Source organism: Nilaparvata lugens, chromosome 2 (assembly GCF_014356525.2).
Source record: "Nilaparvata lugens isolate BPH chromosome 2, ASM1435652v1, whole genome shotgun sequence".
In the NCBI taxonomy this organism is placed as follows: domain Eukaryota; kingdom Metazoa; phylum Arthropoda; class Insecta; order Hemiptera; family Delphacidae; genus Nilaparvata; species Nilaparvata lugens.
Window position 1 is genome coordinate 36,932,891 of NC_052505.1, and position 20,914 is coordinate 36,953,804.

Below are 20,914 nucleotides of genomic sequence, written 5' to 3' on the forward strand. Positions count from 1 at the left end.
AACAGCTATCACTGTGAACGGAACTGCTCCAACAAATACGTTATCAGCGCATGCGCATACTTCTCCATTCTAGAGGAGCATTCCTACAGCGAGCCTCGCGTGCAAGTAAAGGGTACCGCTTGCCCACAGAAGTCAACCTTGACCTGTGCTTGTGCCATGTGAGTATTGAGATGGAAGAGGGCACATTCATAGTAATTCAATAATGTAAATGGAATAATAATAATTACGGTACCTATATGAGAATTAGAAGTTCGAGCATTCACCATCATAACAAAGATGACAAAGATGAATGAAAAACAATTTAGCCTGACTTGAAATTAACTATAAATTATAACGAATAGATACGGGATTAGGTCCTAATGCTTCATCCATCTATACTAATAATATACTGAACTAGTCGGCAACATAAATTCAAGTTTTCATTAAATGAAAAAATAGCACAAAATGACTGACAACGCAACTGTCAAGAATTGAGGCATACCTCTCCGTACAACATGAAGTAGGGCTGATAGAATACGTTGCGGACGAGCGTCCAGTTGGGGTCGGAGTCCGGGAAGAGGATGGCCTGTCGGCACACGCCGAAGCTCATCAGCACCACCAGCAGCAGCACCACGAAGTAGATCATGTTCTTCACCATCTTACCCATCATTGTTACCAATGGTCCTGCAATAAATAAAGCAATAGTTAATTATGAGTTTAAAAACCGCTTCCTGGTGGTTCGGAACCCACCAAGAGCTGTAGGTCCATTCATCTTTCAACATCATCATTATCGGTTTCATGATCCTTGTGTGTGCCTGGAGCTCATGTAGCCATTTGTTGGATATGCTACCTCATGCTTACACAGTCAAGACGAACCATGAAAAGAATGTGTTGTGAAGCAGAGCAGAGGATGAATACATTAAAAAATGCATAATATTATTAACTTTGGAGATGAATGTTATAATTTTCCAACTATTTATTTAACTTAGTTAATTTATCTTCATATAATACTAATTTATTTAAAATAATCACATTCATATGTAATAATTGAATAATATTATAAAAATAAAACTCGTTGCAGTGTGATTGGAAACTCATATGTGTTTATGATAATAATAATAATTTCAATTTCAATTTCATTTATTTCATTTAAAGTTACATAGTATCATATACATACAGTGTTTTTTTTGCTCCTCTAGCTTAGAGCTAATTGAGGAGTATTCAAATTTCATACTACATCATAATAGTTACCGTATACATTCTATAAATACTACAAATGAAAATTTTTGTAAAGTGTTCAATAAACTAAATTGAAAGTCTATTATAGTTTCTAACTGGGATTTGATATTAAAGTTCTAATTTCTACCACTTGAATCACAACATTAGTCACTCTATATTCTACTAAATCGGTGATGAACCTTGCAGACATTATTGTCTCTTGCATTTAGGTGGCTTTGAACAGCTGACTAGCTGAACCAACATGCACATCAACAATATTACAATACACACACAGTCATAGAATACAAAAAAATAACCTATGCTCCAAAAAAACATTTATTATACTACAAACTGTAATATACACTCTCTTAATCATTTTCAACTGCTTCTAAAGCACTTTTTTGTTTACAATATTAAAATTATTCTTATTTATTTATTCATCCATAGTTTTTCTTTTCCATTTCCCATTGTACAGTGCAGTTTATTATTGTCTACTATGTGCAAACTAACCTATCTACTAACTAACCTATTAGAATATTAACAATAATCTTCAACATATCTTTTCATTCAAACAATTCCTAGAAATAATTCTTAAGTTTAGTTTTTATTTCATTTCTTTGTAAATTTTTCAATTCTGGTGGCAAATCGTTCAACAGGTAAGGGATTCTGTATTTTAATAGGTTCTTACCATAATTATTATTATAACGCTGTGCTCTAAATAGCCTATTTCTCAAACCATAACTTATTTCGTTTATTTCCCTTAATTCATCTTCAAAATAATGTCTGGACAAATCAGTGTATTTTGCGAGAGATTCTGGTGTCATAATACCTAATATTCCAAGCTCGACTCCATTAAATAATGTATTTGCTACTCTTCTAACTACATCATACAACGGCTGTCTCAAATACACTGGTGCTAAACTATGAATTGTAATACCATAGAATATTATACTTTGAATCATAGAGAAATAGATAATTCTTTTAATATTTATTGGAAAACAGTGGCTAATTCTAGAGCATTTGTATAAAGCAGCTTTCATAATTCGCAGCATCCTATTATTGTGTGAATTGAATTTCATGTCTGCATCAAAAACAACTCCTAGATGCTTAATATTCTCACTGAATTCCAAATGCTGACACCTGCATGTGTTTCTCAAATTATTATATCTTAGACATTCTGCTTTATGGCAAATTAATTTATAATTGTACAAACCTACGTTAATTCTAGGATTTCTAAATATAATTACCTTTGTTTTCTGTGAATTTATCTTGATACCGTTGTTGAAAAAATATTTATTGACGCCGAGAATGTTGAGTATGCGCAGGTACCAGTAGATGATGTCGACACAGAAGATGACGCGGCCGACCGACATGGAGGAGGGCTTCAGGCGGAGGCTCAGGCCGACCAGGAAGAAGATCACAGCGGCAGCGTCGCATGGGTTCCACATGTTCCACGCCCACACCGCGAATTTGTGGCTGAAAAAGTCAACACATCCTGATCAATAATCGTAATTTACTATGAAAAAAAAAACATTCTCCAACTTGATTATTTGATTGTATGGGAGGAGAGGTTGTGGCATTTTCTATTATTAGAAGAATAAGACAAAGATTGAGCTGAAGATGTGGCAGGTGGCCATGAAACCTGCTGGTTCTGTAATTCAAATTGATTTTGAACAAATAGAGTCGCATTGACAACAACATCAACGTCTTATTCTTTGAATTCTCCAACTTGTTATTAACTCTCTAATTCACAGAACATATTGGAGAGTTTCCGGTTTTTGAGAAGTCCACGTAGTACTTTTTCTTATCAAAAGCGTTTCAGTTGGTAATGTTATTATTGTTATCATTACCAATATTAAGATCATGATTTGAAAGTTGTTCATCAGCTTGCTTATCAGAAAATGAACAACAACCAAATAGGAAAAAAAATTGCAAAAATGGAAACTTGAGATAAGGTACCGTAGATGGGAATCAGTCTTTGGCTTAAAATACGTTGTGATTTAGCATGCCATGTATCCATATTTTAACAAATTTGTTAGTTTGCGGTTTTTTCAAATATCGATAAGTGACAACCTATTTTAAGCATCACCCATATTTTTCAAATATTATCATTGATTTCAAAAGATTGATATTCCATGTTCATAATCAAGGTGCCCGTTGTACAAAAGCCTGTTAAATTTAAATCGTGATTAATTCGAAGAGAACCAATTACGTAAGACTTCTTTTCAAAAAAAAACCTTCCCTGGATTTTATCATGATTAAAATTCAACAGGCTTTTATGCAAACGGTCAATTTTTTTAACTGCATGGTTTTTCATATAATTCCATTGCACCATTTTTATATTATCAAGTTATAACATTTTTATAGTTTTTCTTTAGGAAATTCAATCTAATTCGGAAGTAGGATTTGGTTATTGATTAGTGACGATTGTCAGTTCTGCTGTACCGTTAATAATAAATTAAGCTCAAAGTACAGTGCTTCTAGATAAATGATTCTCCCAAGTTCAGTTTTTGAGATAATAAGTTGTATTTGAATCATAATTAAATTGAATTTGAAAGTTGTTTATGTACTAAAGTTACCTGATCGTTGCTGGTTCAGAGGAAACGATCTCGCGAACCTTTTCACAGCCCAATGTAACAATGTAGGCAATGCAGTAGAGCTCCTGCCAAGATGGCGTCGGGTCCATTCTCACCAGCACAACGTAACTGAAGATCACTAGGAATACGATGTAAGCGATCTGAAAATTATTCAAATCTGTTGGATGAACATATCAATATCAATATAATTCATTGAGTATAGCGAGTTCCTAAATTTGATTTGAGCCTCTAGTCGTCGTTTATCTGTATGTTCGACGATAAAATTCTAATGATTTTCATCAATCAACTTCAAATTATTATTTGAACCATTATGAAGATCAAGAACGTTGGCCAACGAACTTGATTCCCTCCACTGTCCTATTTGAGAATATAACTGATAACATTGAAAATTTCACAAGAAAAACTTTCAATAATTTATAATAACAAATCACAAATAATCTGACAGCTGGATTATTGATTACATGCAATTTGCATAGCTCAATGCAAGTTAAACTATTTCTCTTGACTTTCCTTTCAATAGAACTGTTGACAGAATATCAGCGGAATTCTGAGCGAAATCTCCAGCCCAGAGGTCTCAATAGTTTATATTAATTGAATCATAGTTGTTGGAATCAACTCAGATTTTTCAGTTCTGATTGAAGGACAATACGAGGAATATGAAAAATGGAGCATATTGAGAAATCTTCATATATTCTTATAAAATTTTTTCAGTGGTTTTACTCACTGAATTCGCCCAGAACTTAGTGATTGGTGCCGAATAGAACTCGTATAGTTTGCGTTTGAGTCTGAGCGGCCGATTGTGCTTGATCTCGAAGTAGTCGAGGGGCACGGGGAAGAACTGACTGCCACACTCCGAGCTCCCCCCACTCCCTGGCAGCGGCTCCCCCGCCCCCGCACCAGCGATCACCTTCCCGTTCTCCGTCACCACTGTCTCGCGCATGCGCTCTGTCACGTCGCTTGTTATCAGCGCCTGCAAAAACCACGTGATCAGAGATTTTCTGATGTTAAACAAGAGCTAAAATTCGTGATAAATCTTATGATAAAATGTGTGGATGTTGATCGACATTCAATAAAATGTAGGTTGGAATTTCCTCTTTTATGAAAAGGACTTCTATTTGATATAATAGATTTTTTTAGAATTTGTAATGGACCAACTACTGGAATATTTTTAACAATAATTAATTCGAATATCCAACGAAAACTATATAATTGCACTGAACTGCCACACTCGTTAGAATTACGGGTGAAGGATGAAACTATATAAAATGAAGGATTGAAACTATATAAAGAAGGACTTCTGATACCGAGAAACTAAATATCAGAAGCAAACTCGTTGAGTGAAACCGTCCAAAATATTTTTTATATTTGATACCTGGCCGGAATGACTAGCATCATGAATGGCTGACTGAGTAGAGCTTTTCTTAACAGCTTCACTCAAACATGATGCTATTAGTCATTCCCGCCAGGAATCAAAGATACAACATTTTTTTGCCAGTTTCACTCAACGAATTTCCTTCTGCTATTTAGTAATTTAGTCAATATATTTGCAGTAGCAGAAGTTCTAAGTTCTATAAGACGTTCTTACAGGCCACGCTTACTTGTTGGAAGGAGATATGTTATTGATTGTGTTGATTATATGTTATTGAAACAGGAAACAATGGTAAAGTGATTCAAATTTGTTAACAGGAAACAACAGTCTTTCGATTCAAATTAGCCTTCGCTGATACAGGAAAAGTGAGACAGTAGAGAGCAGCACAATTTTAAAAGAGCAAATATGGTTTCTTGCAACATATAGAAGTATATCAGAAAATTACAAAGATGGATCGAGACACATTGAAAATGGAGAAGATAGAAAAATGATCAAAGGTATGAGAAAAATTTAATAAATTTTCCAGATAAAGTGGCAAAATGTAAGTTGGTTATGATTTAAAAATAAGAAATAGGTACAATATTCAATAGGAATGATGATTTGTAAACATAGGATGAGATTGAAAAAACTGACATCCAGAACACAATAAGACATTCATGCAACAAAAGCGCTTGCACAGCCGAGTCTGATTTGAAAAATGAATTAATACTAGTTTTGCAGAGTGAAAGAAACGTTTCAAAGTTGGAAAAGCAATTCAACTTTCTATAACCAGTTATAGAGGACCATAAATCTGAATGTTCAAATTTCTCGAGGAAGTCATAATAATAATTCTTGAGATTAACATCAACATCAACAGTATTAGAAAAATTATGTTATTGCCATTTGAAGTATATCTTTTGAATATCTACCAATTGGAGTATCAAACACTACATGGCATGATTTAAAGTAGAAATAATACTTTTGAAATTATCACTATGGTTCGCATAAAAATATTGTAAGAGAATGGAGAAAATTCTACATTGGGAAATCATCAGATGAATTAATTATTTACATATTATTCTATAATTTAGTTGACTATTATTCCAGCTTTCAAATAACGTCAATGAAAGTCTCAGATTTGCTGAGGTAGCCCTGTAGTCTTCAGCAATTTATAGAATACATTTGAGTTGAGAATGAGAAAAATATATATATCCAAGTAGCACTGTACAGAAAAACGTTTTCAAAATTCTATATAGCCTACTGGAAATATACAGTATAGGTTTAATGGTAGAATAATTTTATTTTAATTACGTACAGCATTTATAGATTTTAAGGGGATACATTATTAGCCAAAAACATCAATAAAACATGCACAAACAAACTGTAACATACAAACGTACGATTAGCGTGAATTGAAAATTACAAATTGAAAGCCATTTGATATTATATCGCTAGATATTCATATCTATTTTAATCATGTTATAAGGATTTATTGATTTAGGTTTATCGATGAGAATAAATTCATCCTAGAGTTTAGCCTAAAATAAAACTTATTTGGATGGATTGAATTTATATCCAAAGATTCATAATAGACACACTTAGTTTGTATTTTAATTTGCTGATTATGTTTGCATTTATATTGAATTTGATTACCGGTATGTGAAAGCGCATTTTACATACAAAAACATCGAATTGACACACCAATTTTTCATGCACATACACAAATTCACTCAAAATCAGGCATTCACACATCAAACAGGTAGATTTTTGTAGCACAGCACTGGTCAACAGTTATAATAAATTAATATCGAATATAATCGAATTGAGGGGACAGAGCCACATTTAATTGATTCTTCCAGTGTAAAAATTATTTAATTTATTTATATAAATTGAAAACAATTATTGTGGTTGGTGTCAAAAGTGGAGAATAATATTTTCGTAAGACTGCACTCGTCCTAACTAAAGTGAATCCTATTATATTAAGCGAGCAATTTCTGTATTTATATATCTGGTTATTTATGTTCAGCGGATCTCAAAAACGGCTCTAACGATTTTCACGAAATTTGGAACATAGTAGGTTTATGATATAAAAATTCGATTGCACTAGGTCTCATACTTGGGAAAACTCGCTGAATGACATTAAAAGGATAATTCATCCTTGGCTGAAACAGCTGAGACTTTTGTCGTCTGTGGATAGTAAAAAAGTGAGTGAGCGAGTGAGTATGTGAAAAATCAAAATACCGCATCCCCGAAATTCATAAGATGACGTATAGCCAGCTGTGAAATATAAACACGATCATTTTAGAGAATTGTGTTCTGTTTATCAATAAATAAAAATAACGAGCGAAGTTCGGTGCCCCGATATTAATTTTATAAATTCAGCATTATCAAAGCAGAACATGAATCTTTTTTGAATTTATTATAGGCTGATGAAATTTGAAAAATTAAACAAATCTCAATTATTTTGTATCGGGATATGCATTTTGAATGGATCACGCTATGAAGCCTAAGTATAAAATGTATGAGCATATTTTTGTTATTAATTTATAGGCTACTGTTCTACTTGAATATAGCACATTTTAGAAGATAAAATGGAACAATTCGAGATGTACAATAGAACCATGGACGAAGTTCATATGTGATTTTAAAACACATATTACACATTATATTACAACTGATGAAGAGAACTTTCTATCTAACTATCAAGCAACAGATTTACAACATTGAGTGTAATATATAAAAAGTCTGTAAATAAATACATTTATTAAGAACAAAATTTAGTTTTGAAAAAATAATAAATAGTGTTAGATCTCAACACGGATCACACGAGTGCTGAAAAAAGAAGAAAACCACAAAATTCGAAATAATAAATGAGTACCTTGATGCCTAACTGTTGACTGGTCGATTTACTCCGCACACTCAGCCTCTTGTTGGATTTCTGACAGAAAAAAGTGTGCCAACATTATCTCAGTAACTCAACTGGATGATTTCGATAGCTACTAAAACTTTCAGAAAGTGTTTATGAACAATAACAAACTGTACACAGCATGTAAAATATTTGAAACTCATTTGAAAAATTGTCTCTTGTTAATAATTGTGCATTTTGATGATGTAATGGTTTGGTTTCAAGTGATAACAATAGTCTTAGATAAATGTGAAGAATCCTTTTCAATTCCCATATTATATCATAGAAGTGATCTTTAACATGTGAATGATGAATGAAAAGTAAAATAACCAAAAAGCACGTGATAGATATTAGTTAATTGTAACCTAGTAGCTCAGTATGATATTGTGGGTTTTTAAATTACAATATTGTAATTTATAGCATGATTTATGGCTTTCATTCACCTGTATTTATTCAAATTTATTCTACTTATACTTTGAAAATAATGTGTTCATTGTGTCTTCCACACCAAATATCGAAAGCTTAAGGTTTCTTCTAGTATCGAATAAGTTTGATGAAAATAAGAGATAAAGAGATGAGAGAGAGAAAGAAAAAGTTTGGAGTAATTGACCAAATATCGATAGAAGTATTCACTGAACTTTTAAATCATTTTCGTTAACAATACATTCAAACACTAGTCATCATGGAAAGTATAAAAACATGTTTTTGAGTACTCAGGGTGATATTTAGAAACAATTCTTAGACCAAAACATGTTTTAACCTACGGTTGTTGCTAGGTTCAAAGATATATAAAACTACGTATGTTTTACTATACACATTGTTCAATGTTCATAAATCATAATCCTGGAAGTTAGTAACCTTCACCTAAAAATCAAGTTAATTTGTTCAGACTATCAATAACTTATCAGAAAAATCAATGTATACTCTGTAGTGTAGCATTATGGGTTGTACGCCGAATCCTTTTAGTTGTTTGTATCCCGTAGGATAAAAACTTTACGATATTTTTGCTTACATTCCAAAACCACAAGCAGAAGAGATTCATCTCTTGTTCATACTATCATATCTTTGTTGATTAACTTCATATAAATATGATACAAAGTGTAAAAACATGAGTATTTTAAACAATTTATGGTGTTGTAATGGCTCAATGTATAGTTTATTTTTACTTTGGTAAGTAATGGAACTTTAAGAGTAGCCTATCTTTTTTCAAGGGGAGCTCGATTCACACTTTTTTGTCTTTATATGTAGCATCAAGAATATTTTTCATCAACTCAGATTCTCTTCTGACTCTGAGTAATTACTACAAGAGTAATAGTTGATCATGCAACCTCCTCCCATTCAAAGAAAAAGTTTCAAGTGGCTGTCATAGTTTATCATTTGTTAATTGAAGCAAAGAAAAGCCAAGAAGTGATTGAATCCACTCAAAAGAATACATGAAAAATATTTTGAAGTCTACCTGGGTTGTTATGACATGACAAGTGGTAAGTATTGTCATAGGCAATGTTAGGTTATTATTGACTTTCCTATTCTCACCTCAACATCGGGCTCGCCTGTATGGTGATCTCCCACTCGGCCCTCCACGCTGTCATTCTCTTCTTCCAAACCAATCAAATGTTCCTCTTCAGTTTGGGGCATCAACTGCAGTTCTTCTTTCGACTTGAACTCTAGTTTTGCTATGTAGACAGGACAGAAAAGACCCAAAACAACCTGTGAATGAGAAATTATTCAGTTACTGTGACAGAACGTTCAAATCTAAATCATACAATTATATATTATCATTATTTTCCACTCCAATTTATATACTTACAGTTATCTCAATAAATTACAGTTGCATGAGTTTTATTGTCCGAAATCACAGTCACTTTCAGTGACTTTCCAACTTTAACTAATTCGAAAGTATCACCAGCACTCAAGTGGTTATTTCGACAATAATGATGATGATGATGAACGAACAAATTTTGATGGATTCCAAAGAAGAACACCAGGAAATTATTTTTCAAGACCACAAACAATATTTAGTTGAGATGGCCTCAAAAACGGATTGGTACCCATCTAATGAAAGTACCGAGAATTGGTAATTTTTCAAATTTGATAGACCGCTAACAGCCGGATTAATAAACTCCCAATAAATATTAAATATTAATGAAAAATCAGTAAAAAATAGGTCCTCATCCATTCGTCAAATCAAAGAATTATATTAATCGAATCATAGTAGACGAGGGACGAGAAGTACGTAGATAGAGACGTAATAGTAGACAGAGAAATTACAAGAATAGTAGACGTCGAGAGTGTCTGCAGGTGTGCTTTGTTGAAACAACAATCACACCTTACTTGGACTTTGGTATAAGTTTTGTCAAAACTTCTCAAAAACTTTAATTTCATTCATGACTCATTTAATTTGTTATTGTCATCCATGAGTGACAAAACGTGTGACTACGATGGAGACCAATCAAGGAGACTGAAAGTATGGCTTCAAAGATGAGTACAGAACGAATATGAAATTTTCGAGTACTTGTAATAAAACTTCTACCAAAATCCAAGCACGGTGATTGTTACAGTACCACAGCACACATGTAGACACTCTCGACGTCTACTATTCTCGTAATTTCAAGTTTGTTAGTGATGTTTAACTTATGTTTGTTGTGTTTCTATTATATAGATGACCTTGAGGTTGGTGTTCTTTCGGGTGCGCAGTCCGCCCATCCAGAGATCGGCGAGAATGATCTGACTGCATGGGTGCGCGAGCAGCGGCCTGTGATTGGCCGCCACCGCTAGACTCAGACACGTCTGGCCGCTCCAGTTCTGCAGTTCGCACGTCAACAGCTGCTGCGTCTGGTCATCGTCCTGCCGGTAGCAGAAGTCCAGCAGTTCCAGAGCTGCAATCATAAAAATAGTTATAGTAATAGCGCTAGACTGTTTGTTTGGGTTTACAGCAATTATAAGCGAATGCCTGTTGTTTTCACCTGAATTATATGTACCGTTTTATCTATAAATGAATAAATATATATGGATATAAGATTTCATTCAGCTAGCCAAATCACGATGATTGAAAGCTGTGTAAATCAGCAAAATGAAACTCAACTATTACAAAACATAATATACAACATAAAACACACATCATGGAAAAGAATATTGATAATTTCAACAGAATTTGAGTATAACAATCAATGCTTGGGAATGGAGAACAAGTAAGACTTCCAACTTCATTGAATGAACCAACCTTCAACTCAAATAACATTTTATTCAATTATACATTTTATAAATTATCTAATAATTCTCGAAACTTATTATATTCACCTCCAACATTTGTTTACATTTTCCAATGAAACATTTCTTCATTATCATGACAATCACAAGTCATGCACGATTATGATTGGGAGGGACCAATAGGCCCAGCTCAAAACGTTCATTTTCCATAATTTTGGTAAATCTTAACATTTTCCAAGAAATAGATTACCATGTTAGCTTCAATAATATCATGTTAAACTTGACTTGTTTTTTTTTTAACAAAATTAATTAATCAATCAATAAAATTGAGCATGAAATAGTATGCAGTCAATAAATATTTGTTAATCTAGTGACTACTGTGAAGTTTTTTATTTATATGGTAATTATATCAGTAATTATGGTAATGTCATGCTCTGTATATATTGTAAAAAATGGAAAATAAATTGATTTGAATTTGAATTTTATCTAAAAGCTCAGTTTTACAGTGAATTTCTGTTCTACTGAGAATTTGAGAGAAAGGCAAATTGCTGAATTGGAAGATCTGAAACTGACCGATATTCTCGAACTCCTTTCCGTAGTTGCGCAGCTCCTCGTAGATCTCAGTTTCGAGGTCGTCCTCGGCGGCCTCGTGGGCCATGGCCTTGTACAGCTTGCAGGCCACCAGCGACTTGGCCAGCGCCTCCTCCCCGTGCTGCCACATCAGCAGAGCCATCTCCTGCCTCTTCGTCAGCACTGCCCATGTCTACACAATTCAGAACATCACCAAATATACTCTACTCATTGAATGCATTGCAGAGACTTCTATTAATTACAATCAAAAGTGTACAATCACCTAATGTCACTCCAGATAGAATGATAAATTGAGTAAGTTTATTATGAAATATTTTTATTAGAAATTGCAGTTAACCAACTGCTGGAATTTTATATAGCTTTCATTAGATATTTGAAATAATTATTCATTATGGAGTCTATTCAACTTTATTGAGAATTCATATTTAAGTAATATATGTTTTGTCCATGGAAATTTATCATCAAGTTATATGTGTGGTATACAAAGTTTGTCAAAAATGTTAAATATTCATTTCAATCCTAGAAGCACAATAATTACTGTAAATTCGATATGAAATGGGATCGCCAGAAAAACTTTCTCAGTTTCTAGCATCGGAGTTTGAGGAAAGTGAAAATACTAGATGTGAAAGTGATAATCCTCAAAAATCAATGGAGCCCAATAAAGATAATAATTTGGTTAACCAACTTTGGACTCTAAAGGCATCTTTTGAAGATTGGGGCACAAAGCTGTATGATAAGAAAAAAATATGTCAAGCAGACTATAAAGAATTTCTTGTGCTTTGTGAGGATCTTGCAGTAATCGCAGGGAAAACCGAAGTGAGCAGTGAGGGAAACGCGCAAAATACAAAGGTAGATGAAAGACTTAACATGATTGAAAAACAAATTGAGAAGCTTTCATCAAGTCTGATAGTTTCAACTCCAATCAAGAAGCCTAGCTACGCCGAGATGGTCCAACTACCCAAGAAGAAAGAAGAAAAGAAGCCAGGAGAAACAAAGGAGAAATCCAGTGAGCAGAGGAGCCGGCCGGTTCCTAAGGATAAGACTATCCTAATAAAGCCGAAGGAGATCCAGGGAACGGAAAAACAGACCAGCGAGAACCTGAAAAAAGTTATTAAAAAAACTATGTCTATCGAGAACTCTTTGAAAGTTAAAAAAGCAATCAATGTGAATGGCGGAGGAGTACTTCTTGTGATGGACTCTAGTGTAGATAAAAATAAAATTTTTAGCGATTCTACGCTACAAGATGCTAAATTCGAGGTAAGTGAGCCACCTAAAATTAAACCTAAATTGGTAATATACAATGTCCCTGCCGAGTGGAGTCAAGAAGAAATAGTTAGCGATATTTTCAATAGGAACTTTCAAGATTATATTTCACTTGAGAAATTCAGAAATTCTTTTAAACCAATTTTCAAGATAGGCCCAAAAGATAGGAAGCAGGTTAACTGGGTTGTAGAATGCGCAGCAGATATTAGAAATAAATTAAAAAATATGAGAAGAGTATTTATAGACTGGTCATCAAGCAATGTAAAAGACTTTGTATCAGTAAGTAGGTGTTTCAAATGCAATGGACTTGGCCACATCGGACGTTTCTGTTCCCAGGAACACAACACATGCAGCCACTGTGCAGAGACCAATCATGATATCAAGTCGTGTCCAAATCTAAATAAACAACCAGTATGTATAAACTGTAAAAAACGTAACAATCCAGCTAACCACAAAGTAAGTGACAAAAACTGTCCGGAGTATGAAAAGGCGCTGAGGAAGGTTGTTGAAAAGACCGACTATGGGTATTAAAAAGATTTTTCTCGGTGCCTTGCAACACTTCAGTAAACAGAAAGTTTCTATTGTTACACAAAATAATATTACCAATAAGAATATATGTGAAACACTAGATACATTTAAAATGTTCAACATGACTGTTAAAACCCCAAAAAGTAGAATCAATCTTGTTTATAATTATGGTGAATATGTAGATTTAGTTATCTCGTTTGCATGTAAAGAAGGAGACAGCATGATGTTATCTAAGGGGCTTTCAAAATTCTTACAATGCTCCAAAATTGATTTTAACGAATGGTTACAACTTCCTAACACTGAGGTAAAATATGTTAAGGCCTTTTCTGTAGAATCTCACTGTCCTGTATTCATTGTAGAAACAAGCAAACAAGCTCAACTAAGATTTAATAATATGCTTGCTCTACTTAACAGGTGGAGTTTGGATAATTACCCTTTAGTAATAGGAATTGATATTTTTAACTATTCAATTCAAGATAATATACCGTCAATAAGTATGCTGAGTTCTGTCCTTGAAAATGAAGCCCTTCGCTTTGTATTTTATAATCAAGGGATTAGAAATATTGATTACTTGGAAATACCCAGTCAATTTAATAACAGCGATACTGAGTATCCTGCTGGTTTTTTTGAGGGTATATCAAAGTACGAAAGATATATTAATACAATGATAGACCTGCGTAATCTCCTTGAAAAGGCGGATGCTGAAAATGCTAAAATATATAAAGAAGTTCTCAATAGTATATACAAAGACGTAACGAACAAAACAATTGATGCTGTGAAGAGAAAAAATATGAACATATTTGATAATGATATGAAGAAATTTTTATTCAAAACAAACACTTTTTACAGAATGGGGTATAGTCTAGAAGAAGGAGGCAAATATGTTGAATTCCTAGAAGCCGAAAATAAGTTCAAAACCACTGAAAAATACATATTAGTCACTAAAGATACAGAACTTATGCTGGATGGCGAGCTAATAACTAAAATAAATAAAATACACATCAACAAGCCTCTATTCCCACAAGTCAGTTGGATAGAAGGAGTACCTGGCTGTGGAAAATCTACATATATCATAAGAGAACACACGCCAGGAAAAGATCTAGTATTAACTCAAACTAGAGCAAGCATTAAAGATATAAGAGAATCAGTCTCAAGACGTTACACAAAAGAGAACTTATCTATCCAGCTTAAATTAGATTATAGGACAGTAGCATCCTACATAATTAATAATTCGGGCAAAAAATATGAAAAAGTTTACATTGATGAGGGACTAATGATGCATGCGGGATACATCGGATTTATTGCAGAATTGAGTGGAGCAACGGAAATTATAGTAGTAGGTGACTCCAACCAGATACCTTACATAGAAAGATCTCCAGTAGTTACCAAGTGGAACAAAATTTCAGATTTCTGTGAGCCTGAGGAATATATAACAATGACTAAGCGGTGTCCTGTAGATGTCTGTTTTGCCCTTCAATCATTCTACCACGAAATCAGCACAAAAAACCCCCAAATAAAATCTATACTTCCAACTTTCAAAAACGGCGAAACTCATCAGCTAAAGGAAGATACTCTGATACTGACATTTACGCAAAAAGAGAAACAAATTCTAAGTGATTCAATGAAAAAATATAAGTCTCAAAGAATTAACACAATTCACGAAGCACAGGGGCTCACATCAAAGGATGTAGTATTAGTGAGAATTGACACAAGAGACAATACAATTTATAACAGTGTGCCGCATGCTATTGTTGCAATATCCAGGCATACAGAAAGTTTCAGGTATCTAACAACAGGCTACAATGATGCAGTTCAGGACATAATTGATAGAGTGAAGGACAGGACAGGAGAAGAGCTTTTGTCATGGAATCGAGAAAGGTTGTTGAAAGGAGAAGCTAATACTAACAAAATTGATCATGGCTGATATCGATGAAATCCTTACATCACTGGAAACTGATAACTTCACTCCAGAAATCGATGACTACATTAATTTTGTTCCTTCCATAAATGGAAAAAATGTTGAATTTTTAAATATTTTTTCAACTAATATCCGTAGCCTCCATGCAAATTTCAACCAGCTCATTTGTTGTATAAACAGCTTAAAAACTGATATACATGTAATTGTTCTAACCGAAACTTGGCATACCGAGAACATGCCATTCACTTACAAGATCTCAGGTTTCACCGAAGTAAATAAATGCTCAAAGATGAACAAATGCGACGGTCTGTGCATTTATGTTAGAGATAATATTGATGTCTGTGAGATTGCCTGTAACATAGTTGATGCCAACTCTTTGTGCTTGGAATTGAAAATGTCGGATGAAAAATTTTTAGAATTATAGGAATTTATAGATCACCTAGAAATCAAAACACTGAGAATTTTATCAGCAGTCTAAATAACTTCCTCGATAATATACCTAATTCAATAACTGTTTGCATGGTTGGTGATATAAATATTAATATTCAATCAACTAGCACACAGGTTCAGGAATACCTGCATATTTTACTGAGCAGAGGTTATAAGTCTTATATAAATGGGAGTACTAGAGTCTCGACCACAACTGAATCGTGCATAGATCACATATTTTTCAAAAATAACAGCAAATTCAACTATATTTTTGGAAATATTTTCAAAACAACAATAACTGATCATTATTCTGTACTATTACACTTGGGTAATGAGAAAAATCCTGAAACCACTTCACATAGAAACAGGCCTACAAATAACGTTAAAATTGCATACAACTACAAACTAATTGCTGAAAAATCGGAAAAAGAAAATTGGAATACTATTTTTGGAAATGATGATACTATAGATACCCTAGTTGACAATTTTGTGGATCGTATAAATGGTTTTATGGATTCAAGTAAAACTGAGAAGTATATTCCTCGCCGAAAGCGTCCCTTAAAACCTTGGATTACGGACGGAATAATAAGATCAATTATTATACGGGATAAAATGCATGATAAAATAAGAAAAGGCCCTGCAGATGCTGATTCGATAAATACATACAGAGTTTATCGTAATACATTGAATAGGCTCATAAGTGAGGCGAAGGATAACTATTATAGGGATAAAATAGAACAATGTAACACCAATAGTTCAAAGCTTTGGAGGTGTATTAATGAGGCTATCGGGGAGGGGAAGAAAGAGTGTTGTAAAATTGGAGTTGATGCCAAGAGGTTGAATGACTTTTTCACCAATGTTGGGGAGAGACAGGCTAAAACTATAAACAATGATCCCACAAGCTCTCCAAATTTCAATTTCAACAACGATGTAATTGAAACTCCTCTACCGAATTCCTTCTTTATGAGACCGACAAACTTCAATGAAGTTCAAGCGACAATAAAAGAGCTGAAAAATAACTGCACCCCAGGCTTGGATAATCTCAATAACACAGTACTCAAACATATAAGCCACACTATTTCACAGCCGCTTTCCGTGATTTTCAACAAATGCTTTGAACAAGGCTACTTCCCTAAACATTTCAAAACCGCCAAGATAAAACCTTTATTCAAGCAAGGAGATCCCTTGGACCCAAGTAACTACAGACCAATCAGCCTTATTAGTAATCTAGCAAAAATCATGGAGAAAATTATAAAGAAGAGATTAGTTGTGTATTTGAACAAGCATAAAATAATAGATAAGAATCAATTTGGATTCCAGACTGCGAAAAGTACCGAAGATGCGTTAATTGAATTTTCTAATACTGTTTCACAAAACTTGAATTCCAATTACAAATCTATAGCAGTTTTCCTGGATATTAAAAAAGCCTTTGATACTATACCACATAGTTTTCTTTACAATAAACTCGAAAGATATGGCTTTAGGGGAATATTTCTAGAACTCATAAAGAGCTACTTGAGAGATAGAACCCAGTCTTTAACAATCGACGGACTTACTGATGTCTCCAAAATGACCTCCTACGGTTTGCCTCAGGGAACGGTACTATCACCAATCCTCTTTATATTATATGTCAATGACTTATTAAAGCTGAAATTAAAAAACGCCACAACTATATCATTCGCAGATGACACTGCAGCTATTTTCCATGGGGAATCTTGGACTGGGGTACATGAAATTGCAGAACAGAACTGTTTGCTCATAAAAAATTGGTTGGACAGAAACACCCTGAGCCTGAACATTGAAAAAACCAATTACATCACCTTCGCATTCAATACAACTGGTAAACCTGATGAGAATTTAAATCTGAAACTCCACTCAAACTGCAACAATAACTGCACCTGCCCTACTATAAAAAGAGTCAAAAGTACCAAATATCTAGGTGTCCAAATAGATGAAAATTTGAAGTGGGACATACACATAAAATTTATTTGCAGAAGAATGAGATATCTATCCTATAAATTCTACGAAGCAAAAAAAATTCTGAACTCAAAACATCTAAAAATGGTTTACTTTGCACTGGTCCAGTCCATAATTCAGTATGGTATATCCGTATGGGGGGGCTGTTATAATTCTCACTTAGAAGAGCTTTTCATAATTCAAAAATCAATAATCAAAACAATTTTAAATAAACCCAGACTTTACCCAACCGACTTGACTTTCAAAGAGTTTAATGTGTTAACAGTTAGGCAGTTGTACGTAATAAATGTAGCGAAATATATAATCAAACATAAAGCTAATTTTCCTTGGAGGCAGGAAGCGTCTCAGCCAGCAGACTCAGTGTCAAGTTTTGATTGCCATAGTATCTGATAAAGGAAGCACTGTTTCGATGCACATGCGGTGATTTCTTCATTACTTTAGCGTAGATTAATCGGAACTTTCTTCTTGTATAATTCGACCTGAAAAATAAACAACATCAATGCATATTTGATAGAATATATAATGTATTCAATGTTTAATAGAAAAATAATGTATAGGCCTATCAATTCATATACAGTACATCTATTCCAAAAAATATTGAATGAAAAGTTGACTATCGTGAAAAATTGTACTGATAGGCGTATACAAGGTGAATCCTGTTTTAATCCATATTCAATTATTATATTGATGAAATTATTCAAAAAATACTAGTCCTATACGAAAAATTAATTAATGTATTCGAACCTTCAGAGATGGGTGTAGTCAAGTTAATAAAATAATGTGAATCCTGTTTAAATTCATAGTGTAAACATGTTAAATATTCTGGAATTAATAAAATTACTATATGAGTATTAAATATTAATTGATTAATTATTGTGCAAAATAATTATGTTTGGTTTTGAAGCATCTAAATTTAAAAATCTACTTTGTGAAAATAATAAAGGACTGAGAATTTTGTGAAGTGAACAACTAGGCCTACAAAACAACCTATGTCGGACTATGTGTATCCTTATCTAAATTTGGGAGAGGAAAAGCACAAGGTTACCTTATTTTTTCTCTCCCTACCATTTTGATGAATGATGGCACTTATTGTATGAATCAATAAATAAATATTCAAATTTTTGTTTTGAAGTAAAATATAAGAAGTAAATCCTCCTCAGTTCACCTTTAATCTGATTGGGGGAAAATAGAAATATTTGTACTGACCTATAAGCACCTCCCATCAATTTGTTGATAACTAGACCTATATCGTGTAGCGTATATACATAGCCGCGAGGAATATGGGGCCTCACGTCCCTTAAAATGTATCCCAACGTGTTGGCTGGCCCTTGTTTCTGAAATAAAAAATTTTTGAAACTCATTAATATTCGTTATAATCCTTCCACAGATAAGAGCACTATCTAGTTTTATTCAAGATCACCAAAATAACAAGAATCAAGCATTTTATTTGCTACACAAACTTCACAAAAAGCAATAAGCATCGTCAATCAAACACGAAACACGAAAAAACCAGTTGTCCAAACGCCGGTTAGAGCTTCATGATATCCGATTAATTTCAATGAATTTTAAATGTGTTTGAGGTTTCCTTTTTGAAGCAAGTTAGGTTGGAATGAACCCAAGGTTTGAGTGATGATGTGGGGTATGATGGTAAGAGATGATCTACTCTATCAATTAATTTCGAAGCTCTTCAACCTTTTTATAAGCTATAGAGTCTGCAATTAATTGACTAGTAGTTCAATTAATACTGCAATTAACTGACTAGAAAAATAATGGTGAACATCATATCATATTCAAGGAAAATTGTCACCCTATTTATTCGCGTGTATTACAAGAATTTCACACTATCATAAATAGTTTGAATTTGAGTTATGAGGATTTTCTGCTGCAACTCATTAATTATATTGTGATGAAAAATGCACAACCATATAGCAGTATATGAGCATTGGTTAGGAGCTTACTTGATAACAAATTTGACAGAAATAAGAAATTAATCCGACCTTGTACCCCTTATATATTATGAAGTCTCTCTACTGTATATTAGTGTTCTCTCATATTCACAAGAGTTCAATGAGTATGCTGAATTCAAGCACATAAGAATCGATGGGAATAAATCTATATTTATGAATACACTAGAAACGTTCTACTTACCGTATTGTACAATTCTTCTAGCCTTGGAATAGTCAAGAATTTTCTCATACTAACTCCGTTCTCTAATAATAACTTAACAAAATCTATCCTATCATGCTCCAAAGCTTGCATCATCGCTTCATCCAGGGCACCTGCAACATAAGAATATTTATTACCTATCTATACTATAAAGGGAATAATTGGCTTATACATGTACGGGAAAAATACATAATGTTATACGAAATACATGTTTGCAGCATTATTACGTCTGAGCTACTGAACTGATCAACTCGACATCTTGCTTAAATATTTCTTATTTACCAAGGAGGGTTATGGATATGCTTACCTTTATTTTTATCTATAAATTAACTTATCAATAGTTTTATAAATTAGAACAAATTCTCTCAATTAATAATACAAAGTTTACAAAGATGAAAGCTCAATCAAATAGTTTTTCTACTGTAAATTATTGCAGTTGTTAATAGTTCTAATATGAACACGGAACTATGAGACTGAATTCAATATATTTGTGTTCTTAACAAACCCTTTGCGAAGCACGGATAAAACCTACTTGTTTTATATAACTTTCTATCAATCGAAAAAATAAACGAATACCTAGTAAAACTGATAGTTTAGAGCAAATGACTGATTAGAGCAAATCCTGAAGAAGTTCATTGTTTTTTCCTACCTTGTTTGCATTTGTGTTTTCCATTACAAGTTTCATAATTTTCTTCAGAAAAACTTGATAAAGGTCAAATGAAATGATATATGAGATACATCATTATGAGATAGTATTCAGAGATACAAATTCCAGATAAAACACTAAT

At 33.3% G+C, this 20,914-nt stretch overlaps 1 protein-coding gene across 1 annotated transcript in view; it reads right to left on the bottom strand.

Moving 5' to 3' along the window:
- Positions 1 to 20,914, bottom strand: part of LOC111045297 (transient receptor potential cation channel trpm) — a 255,258-nt gene that overhangs the window by 23,550 nt on the left and 210,794 nt on the right. The window contains 12 exon segments of the mRNA XM_039421133.1: positions 482 to 664; positions 2,484 to 2,673; positions 3,777 to 3,934; positions 4,519 to 4,764; positions 9,581 to 9,754; positions 10,712 to 10,923; positions 11,828 to 12,017; positions 16,908 to 16,926; positions 17,593 to 17,597; positions 18,271 to 18,439; positions 19,167 to 19,294; positions 20,109 to 20,239. Of these exon segments, the coding sequence (XP_039277067.1) occupies positions 482 to 664; positions 2,484 to 2,673; positions 3,777 to 3,934; positions 4,519 to 4,764; positions 9,581 to 9,754; positions 10,712 to 10,923; positions 11,828 to 12,017; positions 16,908 to 16,926; positions 17,593 to 17,597; positions 18,271 to 18,439; positions 19,167 to 19,294; positions 20,109 to 20,239 (1,805 nt within the window).